This window comes from Micropterus salmoides, unplaced genomic scaffold (assembly GCF_014851395.1).
Source record: "Micropterus salmoides isolate LMB-PRFRI ecotype aquatic unplaced genomic scaffold, ASM1485139v1 Ms_hic_scaffold_17, whole genome shotgun sequence".
Classification (NCBI taxonomy): domain Eukaryota; kingdom Metazoa; phylum Chordata; class Actinopteri; order Centrarchiformes; family Centrarchidae; genus Micropterus; species Micropterus salmoides.
The window spans coordinates 19,498,995-19,513,906 of NW_024040817.1; the positions used below are offsets into that span (position 1 = coordinate 19,498,995).

General features: G+C 41.6%; 1 protein-coding gene across 1 annotated transcript in view; it reads left to right on the top strand.

Moving 5' to 3' along the window:
- Positions 1 to 13,332, top strand: part of clasp2 (cytoplasmic linker associated protein 2) — a 61,080-nt gene extending 47,748 nt beyond the window's left edge. Inside the window, 15 exon segments of the mRNA XM_038724977.1 lie at positions 44 to 103; positions 388 to 390; positions 861 to 1,024; positions 4,024 to 4,102; positions 5,733 to 5,876; positions 6,046 to 6,189; positions 6,402 to 6,508; positions 6,947 to 7,088; positions 9,379 to 9,542; positions 9,544 to 9,572; positions 9,673 to 9,866; positions 9,961 to 10,089; positions 10,228 to 10,434; positions 10,761 to 10,877; positions 11,816 to 13,332. Coding sequence (XP_038580905.1) covers positions 44 to 103; positions 388 to 390; positions 861 to 1,024; positions 4,024 to 4,102; positions 5,733 to 5,876; positions 6,046 to 6,189; positions 6,402 to 6,508; positions 6,947 to 7,088; positions 9,379 to 9,542; positions 9,544 to 9,572; positions 9,673 to 9,866; positions 9,961 to 10,089; positions 10,228 to 10,434; positions 10,761 to 10,877; positions 11,816 to 11,893 — 1,761 coding nt within the window. The 3' untranslated portion in view covers positions 11,894 to 13,332.
- The last annotated feature ends 1,580 nt before the right edge of the window (positions 13,333 to 14,912 follow it).

Below are 14,912 nucleotides of genomic sequence, written 5' to 3' on the forward strand. Positions count from 1 at the left end.
CCTTTTCCCCTCGTTTGACATTTGACGATTTGATGAATTTCAGCGAGACTCCGGCAGGGTGTACGGCACAGCAGAATCCAGTATAAGCTCAGCCTCTTTCAAGGTACTGCATCTCACCGTGGATTCTGCCTTCATCTCTCTATCCCCACTTCTTCTTTCTCATCTCCCATGTTTTTCAAGATATCTTTCAGTTCTCAGTTTTTTTTTCCTAGTGTGCACAAAACATCACTTCACGTTTTTTCAAGATGTTGTTGGTCTTTTTTTGTCCATTTTGCAAATGTTGGATTGAAAGTCAAGATTGTTGAACGAACACTTGGGTGTTCTCTGTCAGGATGCTAACAGATGTGTCTCTCTCTCCCCCATGCCACCCTCTGGAACTCTCTGTAGAGAGTAAGTTTGGCCAATCAGTGTTACTGTGCTTGTACATTGTGTTTGGATAGATTCATCTGATTGGATAACCCTTTATCAGGGCAACAACGTAACAGTCACTAACCCTCCTCACATAATGTTGCCTGTAACGATACTGTCCTGCTGAAATCAACCACTGGCATGTAGAGACGATCACCATGCAGTCTGATTGGTGTTAATTCTTGTCAAGTAATTAACTGTCTCATTGTGGTTGTCTTCTAATATTAATATGATTATTATTAATTTGGGTGATTTAAGTTTAACTGGTGATTGGGAATGAAGGTGGGCTGCTGCAATGATAATAACCACTAACTTCACAATGGGAACTAATGCTACTCTCACATGATGCTATAACTTTATCCTCTAAATACATGACTACTTGCATGTGTGCATGAAACGTGAATTGTTGAGTGAATGACTGAGTCTGACCCAAACTGTGTGTGTGTGTGTAGGTGTTCAGCATGTTCCTGGAGACACTGGTAGATTTCATCCATGTCCATAAGGAGGATCTGCAGGACTGGTTGTTCGTCCTGCTCACACAGCTGTTGAAGAAGATGGGAGCTGACCTGCTGGGCTCCGTACAGGCCAAAGTTCAGAGAGCCCTGGATGTCACACGGTAGGTGTCACGCTATATAGACTGACATTAGGGCATGTAGGTTGTTGACCCATGGGTAACATAAGTATAAGTATGTAGTAAAATTATATTTGAGCGTGAAAGTTCACTCTTGGCCTTTGGGAATAGTAAGTGTAACAACATTATTTAAGCTCCAAGGTCAGCTTTTCAAAGCTCTCAGTCACATCTCAAGAAGCCTTTGAGATGTTTTTGAAAGCTCTTAAATGCTAGTTTGCTCTTAGATTATTTGTTTACATATAAAGAATAGATAGGCCTCTGAGGATCATTGGGCCTCATGCAAGAACCACTCATATAAACAGATTTGACAGAAGTGGCTTGTACAAGTGATTTTGGAGAACTTTCACCAGTTTTCTTGTATTTAGAATTTTCTCTTGGGTAAGAACACAATTTGGTCCAGTCCTGAAGCAGGAGTCAAGTGGAATTAGTCAGCTGTTTTCCCTACCTATATTTTCACTAATGGAATGTAATTTTGAAGCAATCCTATATAAATTACACTTCATAAATTATGTTGACATTGTCCAGTTTGACTCTGGAGTTTGAATTAAAATATAATTCTAAATGTATTCATATAACCTAATAACGATGGGGCGTAATACCTACATAACAATATAATCATTCATTTGAATTGGTTATTAATGCTATAACGCCACATTATCAATATGAACATCTCGCACTGCAAAACAACTTAGATGATGCACTGTTTAATTAGTCTCTGAATATAATAAGGTCAGCTAGCAGTGTAATCTTTTGGATTAGCGCATTGGGCCCTTGGAATAGAGTGACAGCAAGCTGATATATTGGCAGAGACAGATTAATGGTTGTTGTTGTCGTGGTTTAGTTTACAGTGGGTACGGAAAGTATTCAGACCCCTTTAAATTTTTCACTCTTTGTTTCATTGCAGCCATTTTCCAAAAATCAAAAAAGTTCATTTTATTTCTCAGTAATGTACACTCAGCACCCCATCTTGACAGAAAAAAACAGAAATGTAGAAATTTTTGCAAATTTATTAAAAAAGAAAAACTGAAATATCACATGGTCATAAGTATTCAGACCCTTTGCCGTGACACTCATATTTAACTCAGGTGCTGTCTATTTCTTCTGATCATCCTTGAGATGGTTCTACACCTTCATTTGAGTCCAGCTGTGTTTGATTATACTGATTGGACTTGATTAGGAAAGCCACACACCTGTCTATATAAGACCTTACAGCTCACAGTGCATGTCAGAGCAAATGAGAATCATGAGGTCAAAGGAACTGCCTGAAGAGCTCAGAGACAGAATTGTGGCAAGGCACAGATCTGGCCAAGGTTACAAAAAAATTTCTGCTGCACTTAAGGTTCCTAAGAGCACAGTGGCCTCCATAATCCTCAAATGGAAGACGTTTGGGACGACCAGAACCCTTCCTAGAGCTGGCCGTCCGGCCAAACTGAGCTATCGGGGGAGAAGAGCCTTGGTGAGAGAGGTAAAGAAGAACCCAAAGGTCACTGTGGCTGAGCTCCAGAGATGCAGTCGGGAGATGGGAGAAAGTTGTAGTAAGTCAACCATCACTGCAGCAATCCACCAGTCGGGGCTTTATGGCAGAGTGGCCCGACGGAAGCCTCTCCTCAGTGCAAGACACATGAAAGCCCGCATGGAGTTTGCTAAAAAACACCTGAAGGACTCCAAGATGGTGATAAATAAGACCAAGATAGAACTTTTTGGCCTTAATTCTAAGTGGTATGTGTGGAGAAAACCAGGCACTGCTCATCACCTGTCCAATACAGTCTCAACAGTGAAGCATGGTGGTGGCAGCATCATGCTGTGGGGGTGTTTTTCAGCTGCAGGGACAGGACGACTGGTTGCAATCGAGGGAAAGATGAATGCGGCCAAGTACAGGTATATCCTGGACGAAAACCTTTTTTCCAGAGTGCTCTGGACCTCAGACTGGGCCGAAGGTTTACCTTCCAACAAGACAATGACCCTAAGCACACCGCTAAAATAACGAAGGAGTGGCTTCACAACAACTCCGTGGCTGTTCTTGAATGGCCCAGCCAGAGCCCTGACTTAAACCCAATTGAGCATCTCTGGAGAGACCTGAAAATGGCTGGCCACCAACGTTTACCATCCAACCTGACAGAACTGGAGAGGATCTTCAAGGAGGAATGGCAGAGGATACCCAAATCCAGATGTGAAAAACTTGTTGCATCTTTCCCAAAACGACTCATAGCTGTATTAGATCAAAAGGGTGCTTCTACTAAATACTGAGCAAAGGGTCTGAATACTTATGACCATGTGATATTTCAGTTTTTCTTTTTTAATAAATTTGCAAAAATTTCTACATTTCTGTTTTTTTCTGTCAAGATGGGGTGCTGAGTGTACATTACTGAGAAATAAAATGAACTTTTTTGATTTGTGGAAAATGGCTGCAATGAAACAAAGAGTGAAAAATTTAAAGGGGTCTGAATACTTTCCGTACCCACTGTACATCGGGCTGTGCTTCTGCAAATGTGAAACTTTTTAGAGCTGTAACTCTGCAGACAGACACACGAATACAACCATTTTCACCCAACTCCACTGCTGACACTGTTAAAGGATATACTTTCCTTTAAGGATGTCCGCAGGACTTCAGTCTCCAAACTTGCGCAGCCTTATACGGTATTATGCTAATTTACAATTCTCATGAATACGTGCTCATTTACCCACAGAAGGCACTCATCATGTTTACACGTCATTTACAGTTATACAAACGAAAAAAAAGCATGAGACAGTAAGATAAAAATACAAAAATGTTCTTGCACGAGGCCCGATGCTTCCTTTTCTCTCGTGTTTTCGTACATACACAAATGGTGGTTTTAGCAAGAGAAAGGAACAACAGGCCATCCTTTTACCTCTGACTTTTGTAGTTACACACTCATTTATCTTAACCTGTCGAGATCCTTTTACTCTAGATGTGTTTCTGTGTGTACTGGAGGTTTAATTTGAATTTCTTTCTTCTCTGACAGAGAGTCTTTCCCCAACGACCTCCAGTTTACTATTCTCATGCGATTCACTGTGGACCAGACACAGACACCCAACCTCAAGGTAAATAGTTTGTGTGTGTGTGTCCACGAGAAAGAGAGCTGCCTGTGTGAAGGTCTGCATACGGGAGGGGAGGATGGACATGAGGCTTGAAACTAGGGAACTGTGTAACCATGGTAACTGCTGTACTGATATGACCTCGTACCTGCCCATGCTGGTGCTGCCTCTCAAAAAATACAAACAAAAAAACCCTGAATCCTGGGCTGTGATTGGATAGCCATTGATGTGGACACTCCTCCTTATCCATTGTCTTGTACTTTCCTCTCTCTCACTAATCCTTCTGTTAAAGCAACTTCTTGCCTCACCAGTATCACCTCTCCCAACTGTCCTTACGACGGTTGACAAGCAATTTCTGCTTCTTCATCCCTCACTCCTCGTCCTCATTACCTCTTTATTTCTCTCTCGCTCTGCCCCCTCCCACACCTTTTCCTGCCTGATGTTTCACCACATTCTCACCACTTTTTCATTCCTGTCAGTCTCCCTCTTCCTTTGCCTTCCAGGTAGGCTTGGGAATGAAAGATATTGTCATCACTAAAATTTCACCCTCCTGCCCCAAATATAAATTTACTCACCCTTCATTTGACATGCAGTAGGAAGTGGACTTGCTGTGTGGCCTGAAGAAAAATGATTTTAAATTCTCTGTTCAGGACCTCACAGCTCACATCACAGGCTAGGGTAGGGCAATGTGACGATATATATACCATGAGACAGTATAAATATGTAAAGCTGCTTTGAACAGTTGCATGAAGCTTCATAACTCACTGATTCATGTTGGTTAATTTGGCATCACAGCTCTTTGCTGCCATCATATGACAATTACAGTGTGTACTACCAGATTTTCAGAATATTGTAAAATTTAAATGACGCCCAAGCCTACCTTCCAATCTTTTTACTCCTCTTATACTCTCTGCTCCCTCCTCCTTCCTCTTCCGTTTCCTCTCTTGTCTCTCCCTGCCCTTCCCTGTCCCTGTCTCCCTTTCTGTCTGATTGACGCGGTGCTTCTCCTCTCTCTCTCTGAAGCCTGTACGGAGCTCGTGTTGTGGGCGAGGCAGGGGAGGGTCCGGGGTAAAATTGTTCCCCCCCAGAGCGCGGCGCCATGCCTGCTCTCTAGACGAGCAGGCCGCAGCCTGGAGCCAGTCCTCCCAGGTCAGTGCGCTCCGGGGGGAGCAATTATATGGCGCGCACGGTGCTGCTAAGTGATTTGGAGGAAATTCTGGTCCTTGAGGTGCATAATGTAGAGAGACGGAGAAGGGGAGAGAGATGGAGGAAAATCAGGGCAGGAGTCAGTTGTTGTGGCGTTTTGGAGCCAGCGGTGAATGTTTGCATTAAATAGTTCCTTTGGTTTTTGTCATCTGTCATTTGCTTTTCTTTTGATTGATTTTGTTTTCCTAAAGCATGACCTTGAATGCACTTTGATCTTCTCTAACTGATTCATCAGATCATTCGATTTTCAGACCTGCAAGAGTTGCACAGTCTGCCGTGGTTGTACATGCTGACGTGTGTGGTCACTTTTTCAGGCTTGTGTTTGAAGTTTTGCTATGACTGTATTTGTGTTTTTTCGGGTGAATATTGGCCATGCTGTGTCTTTGTTTTCACCCAACATACTGATGATTTTTATAAATGTGTGTTGCAGGTGAAGGTGGCCATTCTGAAGTATATTGAGACTCTGGCGATACAGATGGAAGCTCCAGACTTCGTGAACTCCAGTGAGACTCGGCTGGCCGTCTCCCGCATCATCACCTGGACAACTGAACCCAAGAGCTCTGACGTCAGAAAAGTACTGACACACAAACCTGATAGTTTGGAGATGAACATACTTTATTCCTACAGTTGATTCTCCTGTTATTGGAAAGAACCCTTTGATTTACTAATACACACAAATGCAGGAAAGTCAGTGGAATGTCTTTCAAAAGTCTTTCTAACCAATAGTATTTTGTTTTTTACAGGCAGCCCAGTCTGTGCTAATCTCGTTGTTCCAGCTCAACACTCCAGAGTTCACCATGCTGCTGGCAGCTCTGCCCAAAACCTTTCAGGACGGAGCCACCAAGCTGCTTCAAAACCATCTGAAGAACACTGGCAATGTTGCACAGGTAAAACACACACACACACACACACACACACACACACACACACACACACACACACACACACACACACTGGTCAGTTCACACGAGGGGGAGGGAGTATTTCAGACACGCACATTACTATATTGCTATAGTTGTCAATCATTAAACCAAAATTTTAATAGCATACTTCTTTCTAACATAACTTTTTTATTGTATTGTTTTTATCCTGTCCTTAGGCACCAATGGGCAGCCCTCTTACGCGCCACACCCCTAGATCTCCAGCCAGCTGGTCCAGCCCGGTCACTTCCCCCACCAACACCTCCCAGAATACCCCCTCACCAAGGTAACACACACACACACAAGCTTTACACCTCTACTTAGCACAATTCATAAAAATGGAAAATCCATCTAACAATCGTTTACATATTAGCAAGAGCAGTAGAAAAGAGTAAAGTCTACAGACGTTTATATCAAGTAAACCACATTAGAGACAGAATGACTCTGGGCTGCTTCTTCCTTTTATACATCTAGTTAAGAATGTAAAAAAATATGCACAGTAATTTAGATATCAATACTGTTTTGTAGTTTTATTTTTGATTGTTTCCACTCTTACACGTATTTCAGTCAGATTTATTCTAAGAATAGTAGGAATACCATATGAAACGCGTATCATACTTGGGGGGACGGGACAGTATTTAGCAGGACAGTTTGATTACTCACTTCAGCTGTAATTGTGCAGACCTGGCTCAGTGTCCCTTTTTCTCATCTCGTTTATGTGCAGTGCATTTGACTACGACACAGAGAACATGAACTCGGAGGACATCTACAGTTCACTGAAAGGTGTCACCGAGGCGATCCAGAACTTCAGCGTCCGCAGCCAAGAGGACATGAATGAACCCGTCCAACGGCGGGAGGGCGAAGAGGTCAGTAGAGCAGACAGGTGGATGTGTTGATCAGTATGTGTCGAGGCTGACTTGGAACTGTTGGAGCTTGTGTAAGATATTCTTGGGAAGGAAGGTTTTTTTTGTTTTTGTTTTTTCTGTAATTGTCAGCAACATCTTTTGGTTTTAAATGAGATTTTCTCACTCTATTATAGTGACATAACAAAAGTGAAACATTTACACGATTGTGTGAAGCATGGCAGCCCACAAGTAGGCTTACATTCACATCACATTTATTCATTTAGCTGACACCTTTATCCAAAGCGACTTACAATTGCTATATATGTCAGAGGTCACACGCCTCTGGAGCAATGAGGGGTTAAGTATCTTGTTCAAGAACGCAATGGTAGATGTGTCACAGTAGGAATCTCACACCAAAAGCATGTGTCCTAACCACTGTACCATCGCCACGCCACAGCTTAAAAAGCTACCTACATTTTGGAATTCTTTCATGAAGTTTTGCACTTCATCTGTTTTTCTTGATATGAAGGAGCCAGTTATGTCATGACATTTCTCTATGTGCTGTAAAAATAGCTTCTCCTGTCTGGCAGTTTATTTTATTCCTTAAATGTGTAAAGGCCTAAACACACCCAGGTACCTACATCTGATCTGTTGCACCCCTCCCCCCCCATAACGTGGGAACTGAGAGGCATACATTAAGTGTTGATGGGACTGAGGACTGTAAATGTAATCCTCTTTAGCCACTGATCAAATCATCTTTGTTTTGTTATGATCCCAACTGCTGAAAATGACTTTTCCTGACTTGGTTTTCTCAGCAAGAACCTTCCCTCGTGCTTATCTAGGCACTCTGCTTGTTCAGTCCAAATTTATGACCTCAGCCAATATGCCAGGTCTTATTGCAGTCTCTCTCAACAACCCCAGCCCCTTTTTAAAGAACATCGTGTACTCTAGTACAGAGGTGTGACCTCCTGACATTTTCCGCATGAAGTGCATCTGAAATCTAACCTGCCCACATGCCATGAGCCTGCCAATCACAGCACACCTGACTCATCAAACTACAACTCTTGATAGTGGCGTCTAGTGGTTTGAGTGTAAATATACACAGAAATAAGAGCACCTTAAACCTTTGCACCCTTCTCCGCTTCTCACGTGGTGGTTCACCATATGTCAGCGTCCACAAGTCCCCAACACTGGGTTGTTTTGATCACATCTAGAGAACAACATCACGCTGTAAACAAAGGAAATGTCACCACCTTTTCCTGGTCAGGTGATCCAGATGAATAAATCTGGAAAGTGAAACTGGAAAGTGTGTGTTTCCTTTGTTTTGACCATTATCTGTACCAGTTTGGGATGCTTTCACACCTAACCTGTTGAGTGTACTTCATAGGAATTCTGGTGTGTTTACTTGTTTGGTTAATTTATTCCGCTGTGAAGCTGTCATTTTAACTCTGATGTGGTCTAAACCGCTGGACCGACTTGGTCTGGCTCCGTTTGTTTGTGCTGTGAAAGCAAAATCCATCTGCTGATCGTCAACTGTCGAAAGTAATCTCCCAAGCAAAATCTATATGTAAGATAACTAAATAAATATGCAAGATAATGTGTGCTGGCATTTTTCTTGATGTATCAGAACATATAAATGAGAAACTAAAATTATAAAAAGTGCTAAAAATATGTCGCTCTAGTTTGAGTATTTCAGCAGTTCCCAAGTAAAGACAGTGAAAACATGGCAACCTCACACCTTTTTAATATTAATCAAGTAAATTCAAGTTTATTTATATTTATTTAATCTAAAATAAAATTCCTTTAATTGTACAGTTTTATTTATATAGCTCAAAATCACAAAGGGTATCCACCCTCTGTCCACAGACAGTGTGGTTAAGAAAAAAAAAACAAAATTATTGTTAAAGACTCTTTTTGACAGATGAGGTGAAGTTGCAGTCTGGGCTAATAATGTTTATAATAAAATATTTCTTTGCTTCTTATGACAGCTAAAACAAACACAAGGTGCAGCATATCTTGTCAGTCCAATGGAATAAACATGTTTTTTGGTTGGGTTCTTTTGTGAAATCTGTCTAATGAATGAGTTGGCTGTGAGTCCATGTGACTCGTCCATGTGACTCGTCCATGTGTACACCTCTTGGTTCAACTGTAAAAACAGTCGGTGTGAACATAAAACAGATGTGAAATAAAAGGCAATAGTGTTATCTGTTTTTTTGTTTGTTTGTTTTGTTTTTATTTGGTCTGGACCAAATGAACCAAAATACAGCTGTGAAAGTGACACACTTTTTTTTATTTTATTGCATCTCTGCAGGGTGACAGCGGGACAGACATCCGAATGTCAGACTCAGTGGAAGGAGGCCGCATGGCTCTGGATAACAAGACCTCCCTCCTCAACACCCCCTTGCTCTCATCCAGTCCACGAGGGGCCCGCGAGCACTTCTCGGACTCTCCTTTCAAACAGTCGCAAAGACACCAGCATGGACGACTCAGAGTGTCTCACTGATGGTACATACATACACATCCTGTCAGAAAAATAACAGACATGCTGTGTACCACACAAAACAAATCGTATGATGATCGTACCATTTTTTTTGTCTCTTAACAGATAGCAGCTTGGACCAATCAGAGTTGGTGGCCGAGCTGCTGAAAGAGTTGTCCAATCACAATGAGCGCATTGAGGAGAGGAAAGCAGCGCTGCACAAACTGCTGAAGCTGATTCGCGAAAACACCCTGCAGGTGTGGGACGAACATTTCAAGACCATTCTGCTGCTCCTGCTCGAAACGATGGGCGACAGAGAGGTACACGCACTCGCTTCATTTCTGCGATAACACTGGTGCAAATAGGCCAAGATAAGTTTTCTCTTTTAATCTTCAATCTTTGTAATTCTCCCAGCATGTGATCCGGACGCTGGCTCTGCGGGTGCTGAGGGAGATTCTCAGCAAGCAGCCCTGGAGGTTCAAAAACTACGCAGAGCTCACCATCATGAAGGCCTTGGAGGCTCACAAAGACCACCACAAGGAGGTATATGTACTCGCAGACGAGTTCACTTAAAAACTGTTTTTATCATGAGAACTTCAGAATTCGTGAAGAGATGAGTGAAGAGCCCAAATAAAGTTTTCATACCATCAATACTGATGATGATTGCGTGTGTTCCTTCAGGTGGTACGAGCAGCAGAGGAGACTGCAGCCATGTTGGCGTTGTCCATTAGTCCAGACCAGTGTGTCAAGGTCTTGTGTCCCATCATCCAGTCAGCTGACTACCCCATCAACCTGGCTGCCATCAAGATGCAGACCAAAGTGGTGGAGAGGGTTCCCCGCGAGGGCCTGATGAGCCTGCTGCCTGAGATAGTGCCAGGACTCATACAGGTAACACACACAGACCATATATTTAACATTTAGTTTTGATGCTGAAAATCGCAGTCTAGGTTTATTAAAAATAAGACAAATTGTTCTTTGTATGTTTTGCAGTCAAGTGATTCTGTTTAAACAATAGTTCTCAGTTATTCTAGATCTTGGTAAAGCTTTGTCATAAGTGGCTAATATGTTATTTCTTTCATAAAGTTGGTAAAAATCAAATGTGCCTCCTGTCCTCACACGCCATCCATGCTTTCCTACATGAATAGTTTCTCAGACTCCTTCATTTTGACGAGAGTGTCTGGCAGGTTTGTAATCGATGTTATCTGTGTGAACAGGGTTACGACAACTCTGAGAGCAGTGTGAGGAAAGCCTGTGTGTTCTGCTTGGTGGCCATTTACGCAGTGATCGGAGAAGACCTCAAACCGCACCTCAGCCAACTCTCCAGCAGCAAGGTAACCTGACCTATAAGCAGTAGAAACGTGAACTTAGCACAAGCCAGTTGGCTGAAAATGTGTTGTTTCTCATCAGTGTTCTAATGCAAGATCTTTTATATCTTGATTACATCAATGTTATGGCACCTTAAAGGGTATTGAGCCAGCGAGCTGCAGCGAAACCAGTCTGCAACATAATCCTTGCAGGCAATTGCGCCCAAGTACGTCCAGTAAAGTGCTTGTTTTTGCCACTGACAGTCTCAGATTGTTATGACAAGTGTCTGACAGTGTAGAAATGATCCCTACAGAGAGAGACCTTTTTAGAGTAAGATCCACCAGACTCCCTTGATTAAAAACAGTAATTTTCCTTTCTTTTTTTGTAATGTTATGAAATATTAAAGCACATTTTTCTGTATTGAAACTAATATTTGAATTAATGTTATGTCTCTTTCTTGCATTCAAACTACTGTTATTAAAAGATCAGACAGACTGTTAAATGACATACAAAAACATAAAGACAGGGAAACACAAATTACATAAAGGGGTTTATTAGATCAGCAAAAAATGTATATTTGGCAGAATCTCAGTGCTTGATCAGATTCATCCCAATACATCAAAATAGTCATGTGACAGGAAGCCTAAACAGATGCAGTAGTCATATATACCACAATCGTACACTAACACCGTAGTGGGGTCAGCTCTAGCACTGCCAGCCAATGTATGGAAGAATCAGCCAGCACTGGTCATTTCGTATTAATTTCAACATATTAACAAGCTTAAGATGGCACATTTTAACCTAAGATAATAATTTGTCACATAAAGACAAACACCATGCATGACAACACATCTGAGGTACTAAGTGTTTTCACAGGCTGGATTTTCACCACGGTGTACCCCCTTGTATGACTTCCAAGACACACATTCACATGTCTCTCCTCTGTCTGTTTTTCTGTCCGTAGCTGAAGCTGTTGAATCTGTACATCAAGCGTGCCCAGTCCGGCTCCAGCGGCAGCGAACCCCCGTCTGACGGCCTATAGGAGACGTAGCGCCCTCCCACACGTCAACCTCAGAACTCTGCCCACCAAAACCATCCGTTCATGAGCTCTCGCCCACACAGACCGAGAACAAAACACACATCCTTAACACCCTTTCACAGCAGCAAACTGCTTACATCCACACGTACGCTTGCACTCACACACAGGTACACACCGTGCTTCTACATTTCCTGTTCCACTACAAGATGGGAGTTGTGGTGAAGAAGAGTGTTCTCCTGACCATCGCTGAGGATCCACTGATCTCAGACTGAACTGAACTCTTAACTTTGGATTAAACAAACAAACACATTCAGTCACATAGTCCACCCAGGTTTGACACTAACCACTCAAGGATGAAGAAATGTCCGTCCTCTTCACCTCCTCTACATCCGAACACAACAGTATCCCCTCTGAATAACATCTTGATGTTGACAGGAAGTGGTGCAACTGCATGGTTCTCTTTTTTTTTTTTTTTTTTCTTTTTGGGTGGGGGGGTAAGGTTCATAGAACAGGGCTGAGACGAACGAATGGTGCCGCCATGTGTCTTCAAAAGCGAGTGACCAGGGCCAGGTAGAAAGGAATGTAAATTTACATTGTGTCATAGTTTGGATTTATTTTACAATGAGATTTTACTGCAGCGGTTTTTAATGTCTGGAGTATTCTTTCTCTTTCACACACACACAAACACACACTTTCTCTCTCTCTCAAAAAGGTGCTGATTAGCCTAAAAGGTACGACGACCAACCAAGCACTAACACAAGCCGCAGTGGGTCGTGCCTGCTCATAGCAAACACAGTACATAGGCAGATTCCAAAGTATAGGAGGTTATTGTGAGCTTGGCTATGCATGACTAAATTTTAAAAATTACTTTTTATTGGGGTCCTATTGACAGTCAGAATAGTGAGACTGTGGTTTTAAATTAATGTGAACAATGTCCATCCCTTTCAGAAAAACCTATGGTGTCCTCCATTTGTCTCATCTTGGATCAGTCCGCTTCTGGGCAACATGGGGAGGAAGATGGGTGTGTGCTGCTTACTACATTAGGTATAACAGGCGTATTATCACATAGGGGATATGTATCTATATGATATTAAAATGGAATATCCAGTAACAGTGTCATTTACGAGAGTCCCTGGGGGGGTGCACGAGCGCACCTGTGGCCATCCTTGTTTTTATTTTCTCTTTCTCTCTGTTGCCCGTGCCCTAGTCTCTCTCTCTCGTTCTCTCGCTCCCTCACACTTATGTTTTCTCTGCTGAGAAATTTGTAGAAATGTATTATTTACAGCTATGAAAAAACAACTGTCAAGTGACCCTCTTCTACTCTTCATCGTGTCTTTCTTTCCTTCCTCTTATTGTAACATTCTAGTTTTCACTGTTGTGTTCCCTCTGTGCATTTACAAAGCTGTGCTTACAATAAAATAAAGAACTTGTACAGATCATGATACGCCCTGTCTTTTTTTTTTTCTTTTTTTTTTTGCAGTGGAAGAGAGTCCCGTGGTGAAAGGAGGGATAGAAATGTTAATGACAGAAGAGACACATTGAACATGTTGGTCTTTACTTATTGCAGTACTGCCCATGAGATTCAGCGTTGAAGACTGATCAATCAATTTTCTAACAGAAAAATCTAATGATCCTGGATCAGTGGTAAACCATTTCCAGTATATCTTCAGAAGGTCTGTACTTTAAATCAGGAGATCCAATGAGATTTAAAACATGCAAGATATGTGCTTTTTAGGAGTAACTACTCTGATGTAACAGCTGTACGCTGATGCACACAGGGGGCTTTTAATTTCATTACAGTGGTTTCCAACGTGGGGGTTGGGGAAATAGTCCAAAGATAATTCATCTGGGTTCACCAGATAATTATAAGCATAGGATTGAGAGAAGATAAATGTACACAGAGTTGTGTGTATGTTTGACATTGACATTAAATACTTTTCCCTCTTTAGGCTCTAAATATCCCTGAAATGACAGCTCATAATGGTCGTCTATTACCTGCAATGAGGGGCCACAAGTTCACTTTGATTCATTTTAAAATTTCCATTATTGATTATTCTGTTAATGTTTTTTTTTTTATTAATCATTTGATTTATAAAAAACTGAAATTGATGAAAAATGTCCACAATTTCTTACATGTGTTCAAATTACTTATGAAAAAAAACAAACATTCAATTTACTATCTCATAGGATAAAAGAAAGATGCATTTTCTGTCCAACACCTAATCAGTGAATTGACAATTAATGGTTTCAGGTCTGGAACTCATGCTCTATTTCGTTTATAGCCAGGGTTGTTCAATAATTGCGTGTACGACACAACAAACTGGACTAATCCGGACATGGTGTAAAATATGATGATTTGTCTTATGCAATGTAGTCATTTAAGAAGCCGGTGTTCTGTCGATTTATGCTACCTACCGAAATGTGCTACTTAGGGGTTCTGCGCATGCGTATGACCCACAAGCGTGGTTTGTTTCCACGCCCATAAATATGTGCAACCTTGCTGTTGGGAACGCCGTCGAGAAATTGTCTGATCGTCAGTAACATCAAAAAAAATATATTAATCAGAATACGCTACCCCTGATATCTTAAATAAAGATGGCATAATATAGTATTTCAACATGCTCCCCATCTCCGTACAGTACATGTGGAGTGAGTAGTGATGCAATATAAAATGATTCTATGGTGGGAGCATTATTTGATAGGGGATATTAGAATACGCTACCCCTGAAATGATGTTATCATATATATTATTATTATTATTATTATCAATATAATCAAATACACTCACAATACTGTGAGAGTTATAACTTTATGGGATTGGAAAAGGGACCATATAATATATCATTTTTCGATAGGGCAGAGCGACTCGATAGACTGCTGTAGATTTGCGCTACGGTAGCATTTTTCGACAAGGCAGCATAGATCGTCAGAACACCGGTGTTGAATTTCATGTATGCATAAGTTCTCTTGGATGTAAATTTAGGTGCAGCTAAAGAGAGTCTCGGATACACTACCAGCCTGA